At 41.1% G+C, this 14,263-nt stretch overlaps 1 protein-coding gene and 2 long non-coding RNA genes across 5 annotated transcripts; 2 read left to right on the forward strand and 1 right to left on the reverse strand.

Annotated features, from left to right (window-relative positions):
• The first annotated feature begins 1,189 nt into the window (after positions 1 to 1,189).
• Positions 1,190 to 4,413, forward strand: LOC124340603. 2 transcript variants are annotated; one of them, XR_006918124.1, is made up of 4 exons: positions 1,190 to 1,434; positions 1,507 to 1,603; positions 2,281 to 2,383; positions 2,497 to 4,413. It is a non-coding gene; the product is annotated as an uncharacterized LOC124340603 (long non-coding RNA). The 2 variants fall into 2 exon arrangements; XR_006918123.1 differs by lacking the exon at positions 1,190 to 1,434 and having other exon boundaries at positions 1,446 to 1,603.
• Positions 4,414 to 4,922: 509 nt separating this feature from the next.
• LOC124340741 lies at positions 4,923 to 9,698 on the reverse strand. The gene has a single exon (XM_046793347.1). The coding sequence runs from the start codon at positions 9,696 to 9,698 to the stop codon at positions 4,923 to 4,925; it is 4,776 nt and encodes a 1,591-aa protein (XP_046649303.1).
• Positions 9,699 to 12,969: 3,271 nt separating this feature from the next.
• Positions 12,970 to 14,038, forward strand: LOC124340607. Of its 2 annotated transcripts, XR_006918129.1 has the most exons (4): positions 12,970 to 13,346; positions 13,408 to 13,510; positions 13,624 to 13,850; positions 14,002 to 14,038. It is a non-coding gene; the product is annotated as an uncharacterized LOC124340607 (long non-coding RNA). The 2 variants fall into 2 exon arrangements; XR_006918128.1 differs by lacking the exon at positions 14,002 to 14,038 and having other exon boundaries at positions 13,624 to 13,938.
• Positions 14,039 to 14,263: the final 225 nt, after the last annotated feature.

Here is a 14,263-nt window from a genome sequence, read left to right on the forward strand (position 1 = left end):
TCTGGTCTCCTTCCTCGCATTCAGACTTTTCGGGATTTGGGGGCAATGAATGGGGATCTCCACGATTATCACGATATTGATCTTTTTGTAGAAGTGACCACGGATAGAGGAGTTCTTGTGGAATTTTCTCATCCGATAGATTTGCCATGGCTACTTCTTCAGTTAGTTTGATTCGTCAAGCCTTGAAAATGGAAATCATTGACTTAAAGTTAAAGAGTAAAGACGATATAACTGCAGACCAACTGTCAACCCCCTTTATACCTTCGGAACAGATTGTTGACGCGGCAGCTATTGGAAAGTCACTTTTTGTTAGGCATTTCATAATTTAGAGTAGCCAAATCTTGTTATTTTTATTGAATTCCAATTTATTTTAATATTTCGAAAAATGTTCAAAAAGAAATTTCGTTTAATTCTATTATCTTTATTTTTTACGTCGATTTGAATCTAGATGATGGGCCAAGACTTGGGTTAGATTGTAGAGGTTGCGAAATCAAGGTTGCGAAATATTATTTCAAAAATGGTTCATAGATGGCTGCTCGAAAAATATCAACTTTCATGAAAATTAATTAATTAAAAATTAAGCCTCTTACCTCATAGTTCGATAAACTATGTTATTCCCCGTATGAAGCTTAATTTTCAATAATCTTTATAACCAAATCTCTGCAAATAGAAATTGTGAGTTCATGTTTGGATGTCAGAACTAGAAAAATTGTGAATTAAGATGGAGCAAAGGCAAACTACTCATCAATTGTGTCTCCTTTTAATTAATTAATTGGATCACTTAATTTCCTCCTGCAGGCCTACCACAAACAACAAAGTGCTGCTGTTGAATTCAATGCAAGAGGGCTGACTTGAAATGCTGTGCAACTGTCGTCAACAGCTTTTTCGACTCTTTGTGGCAACCCAACTTGGGTAAGCCAAAATGTTGGAATCATTTTGTCTTTAGTATCTCCAAAGATTTTGTATCTGCTAGCGAATTTCATTAAACCTTTTAAAATATCTTAAAATGTAAGCTAATTGTTTGCTTATATAATGTCAATAGTTTAGTTGGGAATCAGGGATGAAATTAGCAGCTCTATTTCGATGGCCATTTTGGCATCGACTCGAGCCTTCATTCTTCTCGGGACTCCCTGAACAAATTGACATCGCAAATCAGCATCGCACAAATCAGCATCGCAAATTGCCAAGTCGGCCGCCGGAGAAAATCATATCGCCACAAATCTGGATTATTTGCTCGGAAACCTTTGGCGATCATGAAGTTCGCGGACACAACTGGGCTCAACATTTACATCGCGTCCAAGGGCGAAAAAAATACCACAGCAAGTCCCGGCCTTCACTAGTTCAGTCCAGCGGCCATTCTGGACAGCGCTCTAGCATCACCCAGTGGTACAGCGGAGTCAACAGCCAGCACTATTTCGGCTTCCGCGTTCAAATGTACGATACGATCTGCAAGCTGTTGCCACCCATCTGACGCGGGTAGGTTAAGAAGGTCTGAACTTATACCAGGTCCAGTCGATCCCGTTCGACCGTGTCATCATCATGGTGTCATTCTGACCAGATCAAGCGACGGAGAAGAGGACGAACGTTACCACATTATACATACGTAATTATACATAACGTTTCCATTATTATTCATTGTGCCGGTCTTAAAGTAATTATCTTCACGGATTCGTGTAAATTTTATTTGTATTTTTATCTTGAATGTGGTAGGGGGGCTCAGTGTAACTTGTTGAGATGACAATCAATAATTAGATACGTAAATAATCCCATTCATTTTTGATTTGTTTGTTTAATCAGGATCAGGAGAGCTGGAAAGGGGTCGATTGTTTTTTCTATCGATATCTTTAGAAAATGAAAGTGTCGTCTGCTTTCAATTTGTTGAAAGTTTCAGTGATTCATTTTTTAAGTTTTGGAGAAAAGTCAGAAGACTAAAGAGATGAAGTATGATTTCAAAGCAATTGTAACGATATGTGGCTGCACGAAAAATAGCAGTTCACATCAAATTAAAAAAAAATGTGTTCGTCGAGTAAACTTTGTGTCGTGGCTCTTTCAATAGAATCGCCTAAATCACACTCCATGCTTTTTAGCGGGTAAATAAGATAAAGTTTACATAAAATAATGTTTATGGGAGCTTAAGTAAAACAGTTAAGCCTGTTACAAAGTTGAGAAATGTATTTCCTGTGACTAGCCTTTAACTGCATTTAACTAGCATTCGTGATGTAAGCCTTCTGTCAATGCATGGCAGTTTGTTCACACTGTCTAACCTTTTTCTTTGTGCAGATTTGAGTACTGAACCATGCACAGCCATCGTGACAACAAGATATTCCAGTTTTGCTTCTGCTGGATCTGTCACCTCAGCAACAACCTCAGCATCATCATTTGGGTAAATAATTTTCAATACTTTTATTCCTGTGACTTGCCAGTTAATGTTTCATTTTCAACTTTGCCTTACTTGTTGTCCAAATATTTTTCGTGACTAAATTTTTATTTATTTAGATAAACAGCATCCCTGTTGATTGGAGATTCTAACCATGGCCGAGCTACGTATCTCTTCCTTCGTCTCCCTTTCTTAAAATGTCCTCATGTACACTTCATGTGAATGTGGGTGTATTCACGAGGACTCCCTTTTCTCCCTATCCCGCCTGGTGGACTCAACTTTTCAGCGGATGGATGGATCACTTGTGGAAGGATACCTGGCTGAATTTCCAAAGTTCAAAAGTAGGAAAACAATTTATCTCTATTCCTCTTTCTGACTATTGAGTGGGCGTTGATTATGAATCGTTACCGAGTTCGATTATTCCTGAACTATAGGCAGTTCCAGTTATTGACTGGAACTGTTTTCTCTTGCCGTTTTCGTCGACTTGTTCTGGGTTCATTAAATAGCTCATAGTACGACAACAGATCAGGCTTGTTTTTTCCAAAATATTTCAAACTTGAATTCAATCAAAGTTCAACTAGGAGATTTTATTGAGCGAGAGGGGGACCTGCCGCCACACTGCGTTCAACTCCTTGTTTACAGATGCTGGTCGGTCATTGTCGGTTTACCGGTTTTGATTGCAGTTACTTTTTTTCGGTTCATCTTTCCGGGAAAGGAGAATAGAACAAATGAACATTGTACTGCGCACACGTTGATTGTTTGCGCTGCAATCGATCGGTCGTTAGTTTTTTCGTTTGAACAGGAAAGAGATGAGACACAAATATCTACAGCACAATGGGACCGTCGTGATGGGACTTTTGGTGCCATTATGGTACGGTACGGATCATCCACACTAGACTTTTTCTTTCTTTTTTTTCCCGTTTTTTTCGGGAAAGAATAAAAGGGTACCGTGAATTTTTGATTCTTTTTTTTTCTCTCTGTGTGTGTGTGTACTGAAATACCGGTTTTTTATTTTGGCGGCGTGTTGCTTTTGTGGCGTCCTGTTTTTCCCTGCGTTTCTTTCATTTCTCTCCTCCATTCTCGCTGTTCCATCAAAGGATGTGATGATGATGACTTGTCGACTGATGAATGATGATCGAGTGGCTAAGCATTACAGGGTCACGAGCTCATCGGTTGGGCTTCTGGAACTTGCTGGCCGACATTTAAAAAAAATGAGAAATAACAGCTGTTTTCTTATTTTTATTTTTTACCCCTCTGGCGGTGTATATACCAATATGCACGGAAGATTATATGCTTTTATAAAATGTTGACGGTATGGCATCTGTTGTTTTAGCTGCCAGTTGCTCTGATTCGATTAAGTATTAGGCGGGGGGGGGGGGGGTCCTGTATATTTCACTTTTGCCTTGTATAACTTAATGAGAATAGATTGCCTTTTACCACCCAACGAATACGGTACCTGCTATAGACCTGATCAGTCTGATGCCACGAAACGGCAATCATGAAAGGCCATGGCTTGATATGAAGATGCCGTACTCATTAAAGCAGCCGGCCAGCCGGTATAAAGGAAAGGTAGGTAATGGAGAGTGGGGGTTAAAATTGTTTAAAATTTGAAGTTTCAAAGCTAGAAAAGAGAAAAAAGGTATAAATAGTAGAAAAGAAATTGGGTCGGAATTACTAACACGTTCACCCAACAAAACTTAATAATTCGACACCAATTATTCGACGCTTCAACAACAAGCAAAGCAACTACATTTCCGCAATGGTGTGAAAATATTTCGACAACGGATGTAGCGTACAAATACTTTGACCTAACCTAACTTAAACTTAACTTAACTAACTTAACCTAATCTTAAAAACGAATTGTCAAAGTACTTTTGCTACACTGTGTCGACGTATTTTGTCACCAGTCGAAATGCAGTTGCCTTAAAATGTTGAAGGTAACATCAAATGGAAGGTGTCGAATTAAAGTTTGGTCGGATGAAACTTGCAATATCTGACCCAATTATGAAAGAAGATGATGAAAAAGATAAAAAGAAATGATGAAGGAAAAGTATTAATGGGTAGAAAAAGAATAAGAAAGAAAGAAGACACGGGTCATCAATTTTCTCATCTTCCGGTCATCCACCCGTCCTGTCTACTTCCGGTCATCCACCCGTCCTGTCTACTTCCGGTCATCCACCTGTCCTGTCTACTTCCGGTCATCCACCTGTCCTGTCTACTTCCGGTCATTCACCTGTCCTGTCTAATTCCGGTTTCCACCTTCCCTTCATTTCTCAAATCCTCAATTCTCTTTTCTTTCAGTTCCTTCCCATCCACTCTCGATCTCAACTTCCTCATCTCTTCTTCTCTTGGCTCCTGGTCCAATCCGCCCTCTCTCCGCCCACCCTCTACCCACTCTCCTCCCATCCGGTACCCAACTGGACGAAACCTAAAAGTTTACCCTGAAATCAATCGAACAATGGCCCTGTAGATTTGTACTGCCGACGCGTGTAACGACCATCTGGGTATCAGATCGGTATCAGATTCTCCACTGTTGGAGCAGTCGTCATTTCGCCTTCCTTGTGAGCTTTTGCCTTTTGACCTCTGCCGGTCTATGAATCTCCACCTCAAGACAAGCGTCGCCCACCCGATTTTTGGACTTGTCGTACAGTTGCAGCTGAGTGAGGCCTTCGTCACAGGTGGACATTCTAAGTTTAACGAAGCCGACCGTGGACTTCCTTAAACCAAAATTCGACAACTTTTTTACTTTGGCGATCAATTTAAACCTATACTGATATTTAGTCTTTATGATATAATCTTCGTTCCATTCCGGCTGGCTACCACGGATGGTTTCGGTTTTTATTTTCTTGAACAGGGTGGGGAACAGGCCGATCCATTCCTCGACCCGTATGGAAACGTAATATTCGTCTGAATCCTTTGCATCCGGAAAGTTGACTCCTCTCACAACTTTGATTTGGAAATTCTTAGGTGCTGTCCGGTTTCCTTCCTCGCAATCAGGATGGCCGCATACTGATTGCTTTGGTGCTGCTTCCGGTTTCTCATCCGTTGCCCGATTCTGTAGAAGCTGAGATTTTTCGCGATTTGGGGGCAATACGTGTAGGTCTTTTGTTATATGACCAAATTGATTATCAGTGGTATTGGATTGAGCCTTTGATGGCTGTTCCTCAACTTGTTCACTTTCCTCAGGTATAATCGTCTCTTCGGCTATTTCAAGTAGATCAGTTTCACCCAGCATCGGAGTGTCCTTGTGTTCAGAAACGATCTCTGGTCTTGAAATAACTTCCGTCAGCGGGTACTTTATCTTTATCTCCAGCTCAACACAAGATTTACCCACTGGATTGTCAGACTCGTCGTAGAGTTGCAGCGTATTGACTTGATTTTTCATCAAGTTGGACACTTTAAATACGGCGGAACCGACCGTGGACGTTTTCAAACCCAATATCGACTTTTTCAGTTTAATTGTGAACATCCAATTTTCCGGATACTGAGTATGAGCGATGATCATTTTTTTATTCCACTTTGGCTGGCTGCCGTGGATGGTTTTAGTTCTGAATTTCCTGGACTGGACGTGTCTCAAACCGAACCATGATTCGGTTGCCTCGGCACGCAACGAAACGTAATAATTGTCCTTCGCTTCCGGAAGGTTTACTCCACCGATAACTCTGATTTTGATCTCCTTATAAGGGTTCCGGGGTTCGCAATCGCACTTTCCGGGATGGCAATCAGACTTTTCGGGATTTGGGGGCGATGCGTGTGGGTCTTTTGGTACATGGCGGGGCTGATTGTCCTTCTTGTTGAACAAATTAGATTTTTCGGAATTTGAGGGCAGTACCTGTCGATCTCCAGGCTTATTTCGGAATTGATTATCAGCGCTCTTATTGGATTTAGCCTTTGATGGCTGTTCCTCAACTTGCTCACTTTTCTCAGGTATAATTGTCTCTTTGGCGATTTCAAGTAGTTTAGTTTCAACCACCGGATCTTCGTTTGTCATATTTCCGGTGTCGTCAATCGTCTGCTGCAAATTATCGGACAGACTCTCCGGTTCCGGCCTTTTCTCGTCTATTTCAAATCGTTCGTTAGACGAAGGTATTTCAGCCGAAGTCTCCTTGGGTTTAGAAACGATAACTGGGCTTGGAATGACTACCGGCAGCAGGTACTCGATCTCCACTTCAAGACAAGCTTTGCCCACTGGATTGTAAGACTTGTCGTACAGTTGCAGCTTATTAAGGCCGTCGTCCAAGCTGGACAAGTCAAGTTTAACGAATCCGACCGTGGACGTCTTCAAACCCAATATCGACGACTTTTTTACTTTGATGGTCATTCGACACTCTTCCGGATTATGAGTCTTGATGGTAAAGTCTTTGTTCCATTCCGGCTGGCTACCGCGGATGGTTTTAGTTTTAATTTTATTGTCCTGGACGCGGTTCATGCTGCGGCATTGCTCGACCCGCATGGAAACGTAATATTGGTCAGAATCCTTTGCTTTCGGAAGGTTATCTCCTCTCAGAAATCTGATTTTGAAATGCTTCAAAGGCTTCTGGTTTCCTTCCTCGCAAACAGGTAGCGGCTGTGGTACTTCCCGTTCCTCATCCATTGCCCCATTCTGTTTCTGTGGAAGTTGAGATTTTTCGGAATTTGAGGGCAGTACCTGTCGATCTCCAGGCTTATTTCGGAATTGATTATCAGCGCTCTTATTGGATTTAGCCTTCGATGGTTGTTCCTCAACTTGTTCAATTTCCTCAGGTATAATCGTCTCTTCGGCGATTTCAAGCAGTTTAGTTTCAACCACCGGATCTTCTTTTGTCACATTTCTGGTGTCGTCAATCGTCTGCTGCAAATTCTCGTTCAAACTTTCCGGTTCCGGCCTTTTCTCGTCCGTTTCAAATTGTTCGTTAGACGCAGGTTCTACAGCTTCAGGCGTGTCCTTGGGCTTAGAAACGATCTCTGGGCTGGGTTCTTCCGGTTTCTCATCCATTGTCTGATCATTAAGAAGTTCTGGTTTTTCAGGAATTTGGGACTGCACCTGTGGATCTCCATAATTATCACGGAATTGAGCCTTTGATGGCTGTTCCTCAACTTGTTCACTTTCCTCTAATATCGTCTCTTTGGCTTTTTCAAGTAATTCAGTGTCACCTACCGCATCTTCATTAGTCACATTTTTGCCGTCGTCTATCGTCTGCTGCAAATTCTCGGTCGGATTCTTCGGTTCAGGATTTTTCTCATCCGTTTCAAGTTCATGTTCATTAGACGGAGGTACTTCAGCGGGAGTCTCCTTGGGTTCAGAAACGATCTTTGAGCTGGGAATGACTTCTGGCAGGTAGTCGATCTTGTACTCAACCTCAAGACAAGCATGTCCCACTGGAGAATAACAGTCGTACAGTTTCAGCCTATTGATTTCATTGACTTTCAATTGGGATACGCAAATAACGAATGAAAAGACCGTGATTGACGTCTTCAAACCCCATTTCGACAACTTTTTTAGTTTAATGACCATCACCCACTTTTCCGGATTTCGAGTCTTGATGGTAAAGTTTTGATTCCACTGTGGCTGGCTACCGTGGATGATTTTGGTTTTGATTTTCTTGAATTGGACGCGGTTCATGCCGTGCCATTCCTCTAACCGCATGGAAACGTAGTAGTACTTGTCAGAATCCTTTGCTTCCGGGAAGTTTACTCCTCTCACAACTTTGATTTTGAAATGCTTGGGCGTCCTTTTTCCTTGCTTGCAATCACGCAGCGGCTCTGGTGCTTTCGCTTTCTCATCCATTGCCCCATTCTGTTTCTGTGGAAGTTGAGATTTTTCGGGATTTGAAGGTAATGCGTGTGAGTCTTTTGGTACTTGGCGGGGCTGATTATCAGTGGTCTTGGATTGAGCCTTTGATGGTTGTTGCTCAACTTGTTCACTTTCCTTCGGTATAATCGTCTCTTCGGCCATTTCAAGTAGTTCAGTTTCACCTAGCACCGGATCTTTGTTGGTCATATTTTTGCCGTCGTCAATAGTCTTCTGCAAATTCTCGTTCAGACTCTTCGGTTCCGGCTTTTTCTCGTCCGTTTCAAGTTGTTCGTTAGACGGAGGTACTTCAGCCGGAGTTTCCTTGGGTTTAGAAACGATCTCTGGGCTGGGTTCTTCCGGTTTCTCATCCAATGTCTGATCATTTAGAAGTTCAGGTTTTTCAGGAATTTGGGACTGTACCTGTGGATTTTCATGCTTATGAAGGAATTGATTATCAGTGCTCTTATTGGATTGAGCCTTTGATGACTGTTCCTCAACTTGTTCACTTTCCTCATTTATAATCGTCTCTTCGGTGATTTCAGTTAGTTCAGTTTTACCCAGCACCGGATCTTTGTTAGAAATATTTTCGATATCGTCAATGATCTCGGGCAAACTCTCCGGTTTCGGCTTTTTCTCGTCCATTTCAAGTTGTTGGTTGGATGGACGTTCTTCAACCGGAATGTCTTTGGGTTTAGAAACTGGCTCTTCTGGCGCTTCCAGTTCCTGATTCTCGGCTTGCATTTCGTTGGATAAACTCTCGGTGGCGTAAATAGCTTCCCGTGTTTGAAAGTTGAGACTCTTCGGGTTGTTTTGGAGCATTTCAAATTGTTCTTTCACCAGCATCTCATTTGGTTTTTCGACTTTAATGCCGACTTCCTCGCCATTCCTCGGGGTCAGACTACTCATTTGATCTCCCAGTTGCTCGATTGTGTCGGTCTGGTTGTTAAGGGATGCTCGTAGTTCTTCCACTTCCGCCTTACTGGATAGAAGAAGACGATTGGTATCTTCCATTTTTCGCCTCATCTGTGAATCGTTTTCGGCCAAACGGAGATTTTTCGTTTCAAGTTCAGAAATGGTTCTATTCTTTGACTCAAGCTCTCGTGTAGCCACGGCCAACTCGCGCGTGTCTAATTGTTGTTCGGCAAGGCAAACGCGGAGATTTTCCAATTCCGCCCGACTGGATGCGATAAGGTTATCCCTGTCTTTTATTTCTCGCCTTAGCTGCGAATCGTCATTTTTCAAGCGGAGATTTTTCTCTTTTATGTCAGAAATTTCACGTTTCTTTTCTTCCAGTTCACTTTTGGTAGTTCCCAACTCGTCGTGTACGTTCTGAAACATTTGCAGCTTTGATGAGGAGTCTGTCAGTTTGGATTGAAGCAGACTCAACTCATTCTCCAAGCGTTCATTTTCCAATACAGTCAGGTTTTTATCATCGTCTTTCGCCATCAAAGGAAGACAACTTTGTTGGTTCAAGTCATCTCCGCTGGGAGTCGAAAGACCTTTGTCAATTTCAAGTTTGGTTGCGCATAAAACGTCCGGTTCAATCATCGTCAGGTTAACAGCCGAAAGCCGAGTTTGTGATTCGGTCGATCGACTGAATAAATCCATCAAGTTACAATCTCTGCCTATATCCCAGCAGACATAAGCAAAAAGCAAAGCCAATATAGTGACTGCCAAAATGTCTATAACGATCATTTTCACCACTGGTAGTTAGGGTGTTTGCAATTGAAAACTGCTGTGTCTGCTATTGCTGTTGGGGTTGCCTATATAGACTTGCCAGGGGAATCCCTTTTCGCACTGTCTATTTCCACTGTTTTTATCAGATTTCTAATTACGTAAATGGTTTTTAACTTTTCGTATTGAATTGTATTCATACAGTAAGGGCTAACGCACATTGTTCAATTAGTTTAAAATGTATTGCAATTCATTTTAATCTTTTAATTGCATTTTGAAATGAAAGTTTTCGGAGTTCCGGTTTGGATTCAAATGTTGCCGGTCTGGACATGTCTGGAAAACGACAGGGCGCCCGTAGCGGTAAGTCCACCAACTAAGAAGAATAAAAGTTAAAGGAATCATTTTTCATTGAATTGAGATTCTACACGGCAATTATTTTGTTTCTAGTTGGGTTTGCCCTAAAAAACCGATAACGAAATGATAAATGAAGTTACATGACTTCGTGAAGTCGTTAATTTAATCGTCTGCGTGTTGTCTAGCCTAATGTAAGTGTGCAACGAGGTAAGCCGTGTTAAGCTCGTTAGGGCGTTAAGATCGTTCAGGTTATATTTTAAGAATTCAAATTTCAGTTACTCCATACTCCACTCGATGAGAGACGGCGTGAAACTTTTGATACCATATCTGACCAAATATTGTTTGACAACCGTTTTCCCGTTAACTAAAATCAGTAACAAAACTCGTTAACGTTAATCACTTTTTTCTTTTAATTGGTTTATTTCGAGATCTTTTTGGTGTTTGTTTTATAATGGAAATAATTGGACATTATCATGAAAAAAGTACCTTCCGTATAATCAATGAATATTGCAAAAGTTGCCGGGAATATGCGTGTTAGTTGTTTCCTTTTTCCCTTTATCGAATTCAAGTTCAAGACGAATTCAAGATCTCCACCTCAAGATAAGCTTTGCCGATAGGATAGAAATTGTTTTTGAACAGTTGCAGTTTATAGACTTGATTTACTTCCAAGGCGGAGACGTAAATTCTGACGGAGCCGACCGTGGACGTCTTCAAACCCAATTTCGATGACTTTTTCAGTTTAATTGTTATTAGGCACGCTTCCGGATTGAGAGTCTTGATGGGAAAGTCTTGATTCCATTCCGGCTGGCTGCCGCGGATCGTTTTGGTTTTGCTGACTTTCTTGTTGTTCTTGTCCTGTTCGCGAATCTTGCCGCCCCATTCCTGGACCCGCGTGGAGACCGAAAGGTAATATTTGTCAGAATCCTTGGCTTCCGGAAGGTATCCTCTCAGAACCCTGACATTGAAATACTTTGGTGTCTGGTCTCCTTCCTCGCATTCAGACTTTTCGGGATTTGGGGGCAATGAATGGGGATCTCCACGATTATCACGATATTGATCTTTTTGTAGAAGTGACCACGGATAGAGGAGTTCTTGTGGAATTTTCTCATCCGATAGATTTGCCATGGCTACTTCTTCAGTTAATTTGATTCGTCAAGCCTTGAAAATGGAAATCACAGACTAAAAGACGATATAACTGCAGACCAACTGTCAACCCCCTTTATACCTTCGGAACAGATTGTTGACGCGGCAGCTATTGGAAAGTCACTTTTTGTTAGGCATTTAATAATTTAGAATAGCCAAATCTTGTTATTTTTATTGAATTCCAATTTATTTTAATATTTCGAAAAATGTTCAAAAAGAAATTTCGTTTAATTCTATTATCTTTATTTTTTACGTCGATTTGAATCTAGATGATGGGCCAAGACTTGGGTTAGATTGTAGAGGTTGCGAAATCAAGGTTGCGAATCTTATTTCAAAAATGGTTCATAGATGGCTGCTCGAAAAATATCAACTTTCATGAAAATTAATTAATTAAAAATTAAGCCTCTTACCTCATAGTTCGATAAACTATGTAATTCCCCGTATGAAGCTTAATTTTCAATAATCTTTATGTCCAAATCTCTGCAAATAGAAATTGTGAGTTCATGTTTGGATGTCAGAACTAGAAAAATTGTGAATTAAGATGGAGCAAAGGCAAACTACTCATCAATTGTGTCTCCTTTTAATTAATTAATTGGCTCACTAAATTTCCTCCTGCAGGCCTACCACAAACAGAAAAGTGCTGCTGTTGAATTCAATGCAAGAGGGCTGACTTGAAATGCTGTGCAACTGTCGTCAACAGCTTTTTCGACTCTTTGTGGCAACCCAACTTGGGTAAGCCAAAATGTTGGAATCATTTTGTCTTTAGTATCTCCAAAGATTTTGTATCTGCTAGCGAATTTCATTAAACCTTTTAAAATATCTTAAAATGTAAGCTAATTGTTTGCTTATATAATGTCAATAGTTTAGTTGGGAATCAGGGATGAAATTAGCAGCTCTATTTCGATGGCCATTTTGGCATCGACTCGAGCCTTCATTCTTCTCGGGACTCCCTGAACAAATTGACATCGCAAATCAGCATCGCAAATTGCCAAGTCGGCCGCCGGAGAAAATCATATCGCCACAAATCTGGATTATTTGCTCGGAAACCTTTGACGATCATGAAGTTCGCGGACACAACTGAGCTCAACATTTACCTCGCGTCCAAGGGCGGAAAAAATACCACAGCAAGTCCCGGCCTTTACTAGTTCAGTCCAGCGGCCATTCTGGACCGCTCCAGCATCACCCAGTGGTACAGCGGAGTCAACAGCCAGCACTATTTTGGCTTCCGCGTTCAAATGTGGAACGAGACGATCTAGCAAGCTGTCGCCACCCATCTGACGCGGGTAGGTTAAGAAGGTCTGAACATATACCAGGTCCAATCGATCCCGTTTGACCGTGTCATTCTGACCAGATCAAGCGACGGAGAAGAGGACGAACGTTACCACATTATATACAAACGTAATTATACAAAACGTTTCCATTACTATATATTGGGCCGGTCTTAAAGTAATAATCTCTGCACGGGTTTCGTGCAAATTTGTATTTTTATTTTTATCTTGAATGTGGTAGGGGGGCTCAGTGTAACTTGTTGAGATGACAATCAATAATTAGATACGTAAATAATCCCATTCATTTTTGATTTGTTTGTTTAATCAGGATCAGGAGAGCTGGAAAGGGGTCGATTGTTTTTTCTATCGATATCTTTAGAAAATGAAAGTGTCGTCTGCTTTCAATTTGTTGAAAGTTTCAGTGATTCATTTTTTAAGTTTTGGAGAAAAGTCAGAAGACTAAAGAGATGAAGTATGATTTCAAAGCAATTGTAACGATATGTGGCTGCACGAAAAATAGCAGTTCACATCAAATTACAAAAAAATTTGTTCGTCGAGTAAACTTTGTGTCGTGGGCTCGTGGCTCTTTAATAGAATCGCCTAAATCACACTCCATGCTTTTTAGCGGGTAAATAAGATAAAGTTTACATAAAAGAATGCTTATGGGAGCTTAAGTAAAACAGTTAAGCCTGTTACAAAGTTGAGAAATGTAGTTCCTGTGACTAGCCTTTAACTGCATTTAACTAGCATTCGTGATGTAAGCCTTCTGTCAATGCATGGCAGTTTGTTCGCACTGTCTAACCTTTTTCTTTGTGCAGATTTGAGTACTGAACCATGCACAGCCATCGTAAAAACAAGATATTCCAGTTTTGCTTCTGCTGGACCTGTCACCTCAGCAACAACCTCAGCATCATCATTTGGGTAAATGACTTTCAATACTTTTATTCCTGTGACTTGCCAGTTAATGTTTCATTTTCAACTTTGCCTTACTTTTTGTCCAAATATTATTCGTGACTAAATTTTTATTTATTTAGATAAACAGCATCCCTGTTGATTGGAGATTCTACCCGATGGCCGAGCTACGTATCTCTTCCTTCCTCCCACTTTTCTTAAAATGTCCTCGTGTACACTTCATGTGAATGTGGGTGTATTCACGAGGACCCCCTTTTCTCCCTATCCCGCCTGCTGGTGGACTCAACTTTTCAGCGGATGGATGGATCACTTGTGGAAGGATACCTGGCTGAATTTCCAAAGTTCAAAAGTAGGAAAAACATTTATCTCTATTCCTCTTTCTGACTATTGAGTGGGCGTTGATTATGAATCGTTACCGAGTTCGATTATTCCTGAACTATAGGCAGTTCCAGTTATTGACTGGAACTGTTTTCTCTTGCCGTTTTCGTCGACTCGTTCAGGGTTCATTAAACAGCTCAAAGGACGACTACAGATCAGACTTGTTTTTTCCCCAAAACATTTCAAACTTGAATTGTTTGCGCTGCACTGATGATCCGCAATCGATCGGTCATTAGTTTTTTCGTTTGAACAGGAAAGAGATGAGACACAATTATCTACAGCACAATGGGACTTTTGGTGCCATTGTGGTACGGTACGGATCATCCACACTAAACTTTTTCTGAATTTCCACCATCTAAAATCTCTGCCAACGTTTTGTGTATT

Source organism: Daphnia pulicaria, chromosome 5, assembly GCF_021234035.1.
Source record: "Daphnia pulicaria isolate SC F1-1A chromosome 5, SC_F0-13Bv2, whole genome shotgun sequence".
Taxonomy (NCBI): domain Eukaryota; kingdom Metazoa; phylum Arthropoda; class Branchiopoda; order Diplostraca; family Daphniidae; genus Daphnia; species Daphnia pulicaria.

Coding starts and splice junctions, on each gene's coding strand:
- LOC124340741 (XM_046793347.1), bottom strand. CDS start 9,698: ATGATTGAACCGGACGTTTTATGCGCAACCAAACTTGAAATTGACAAA.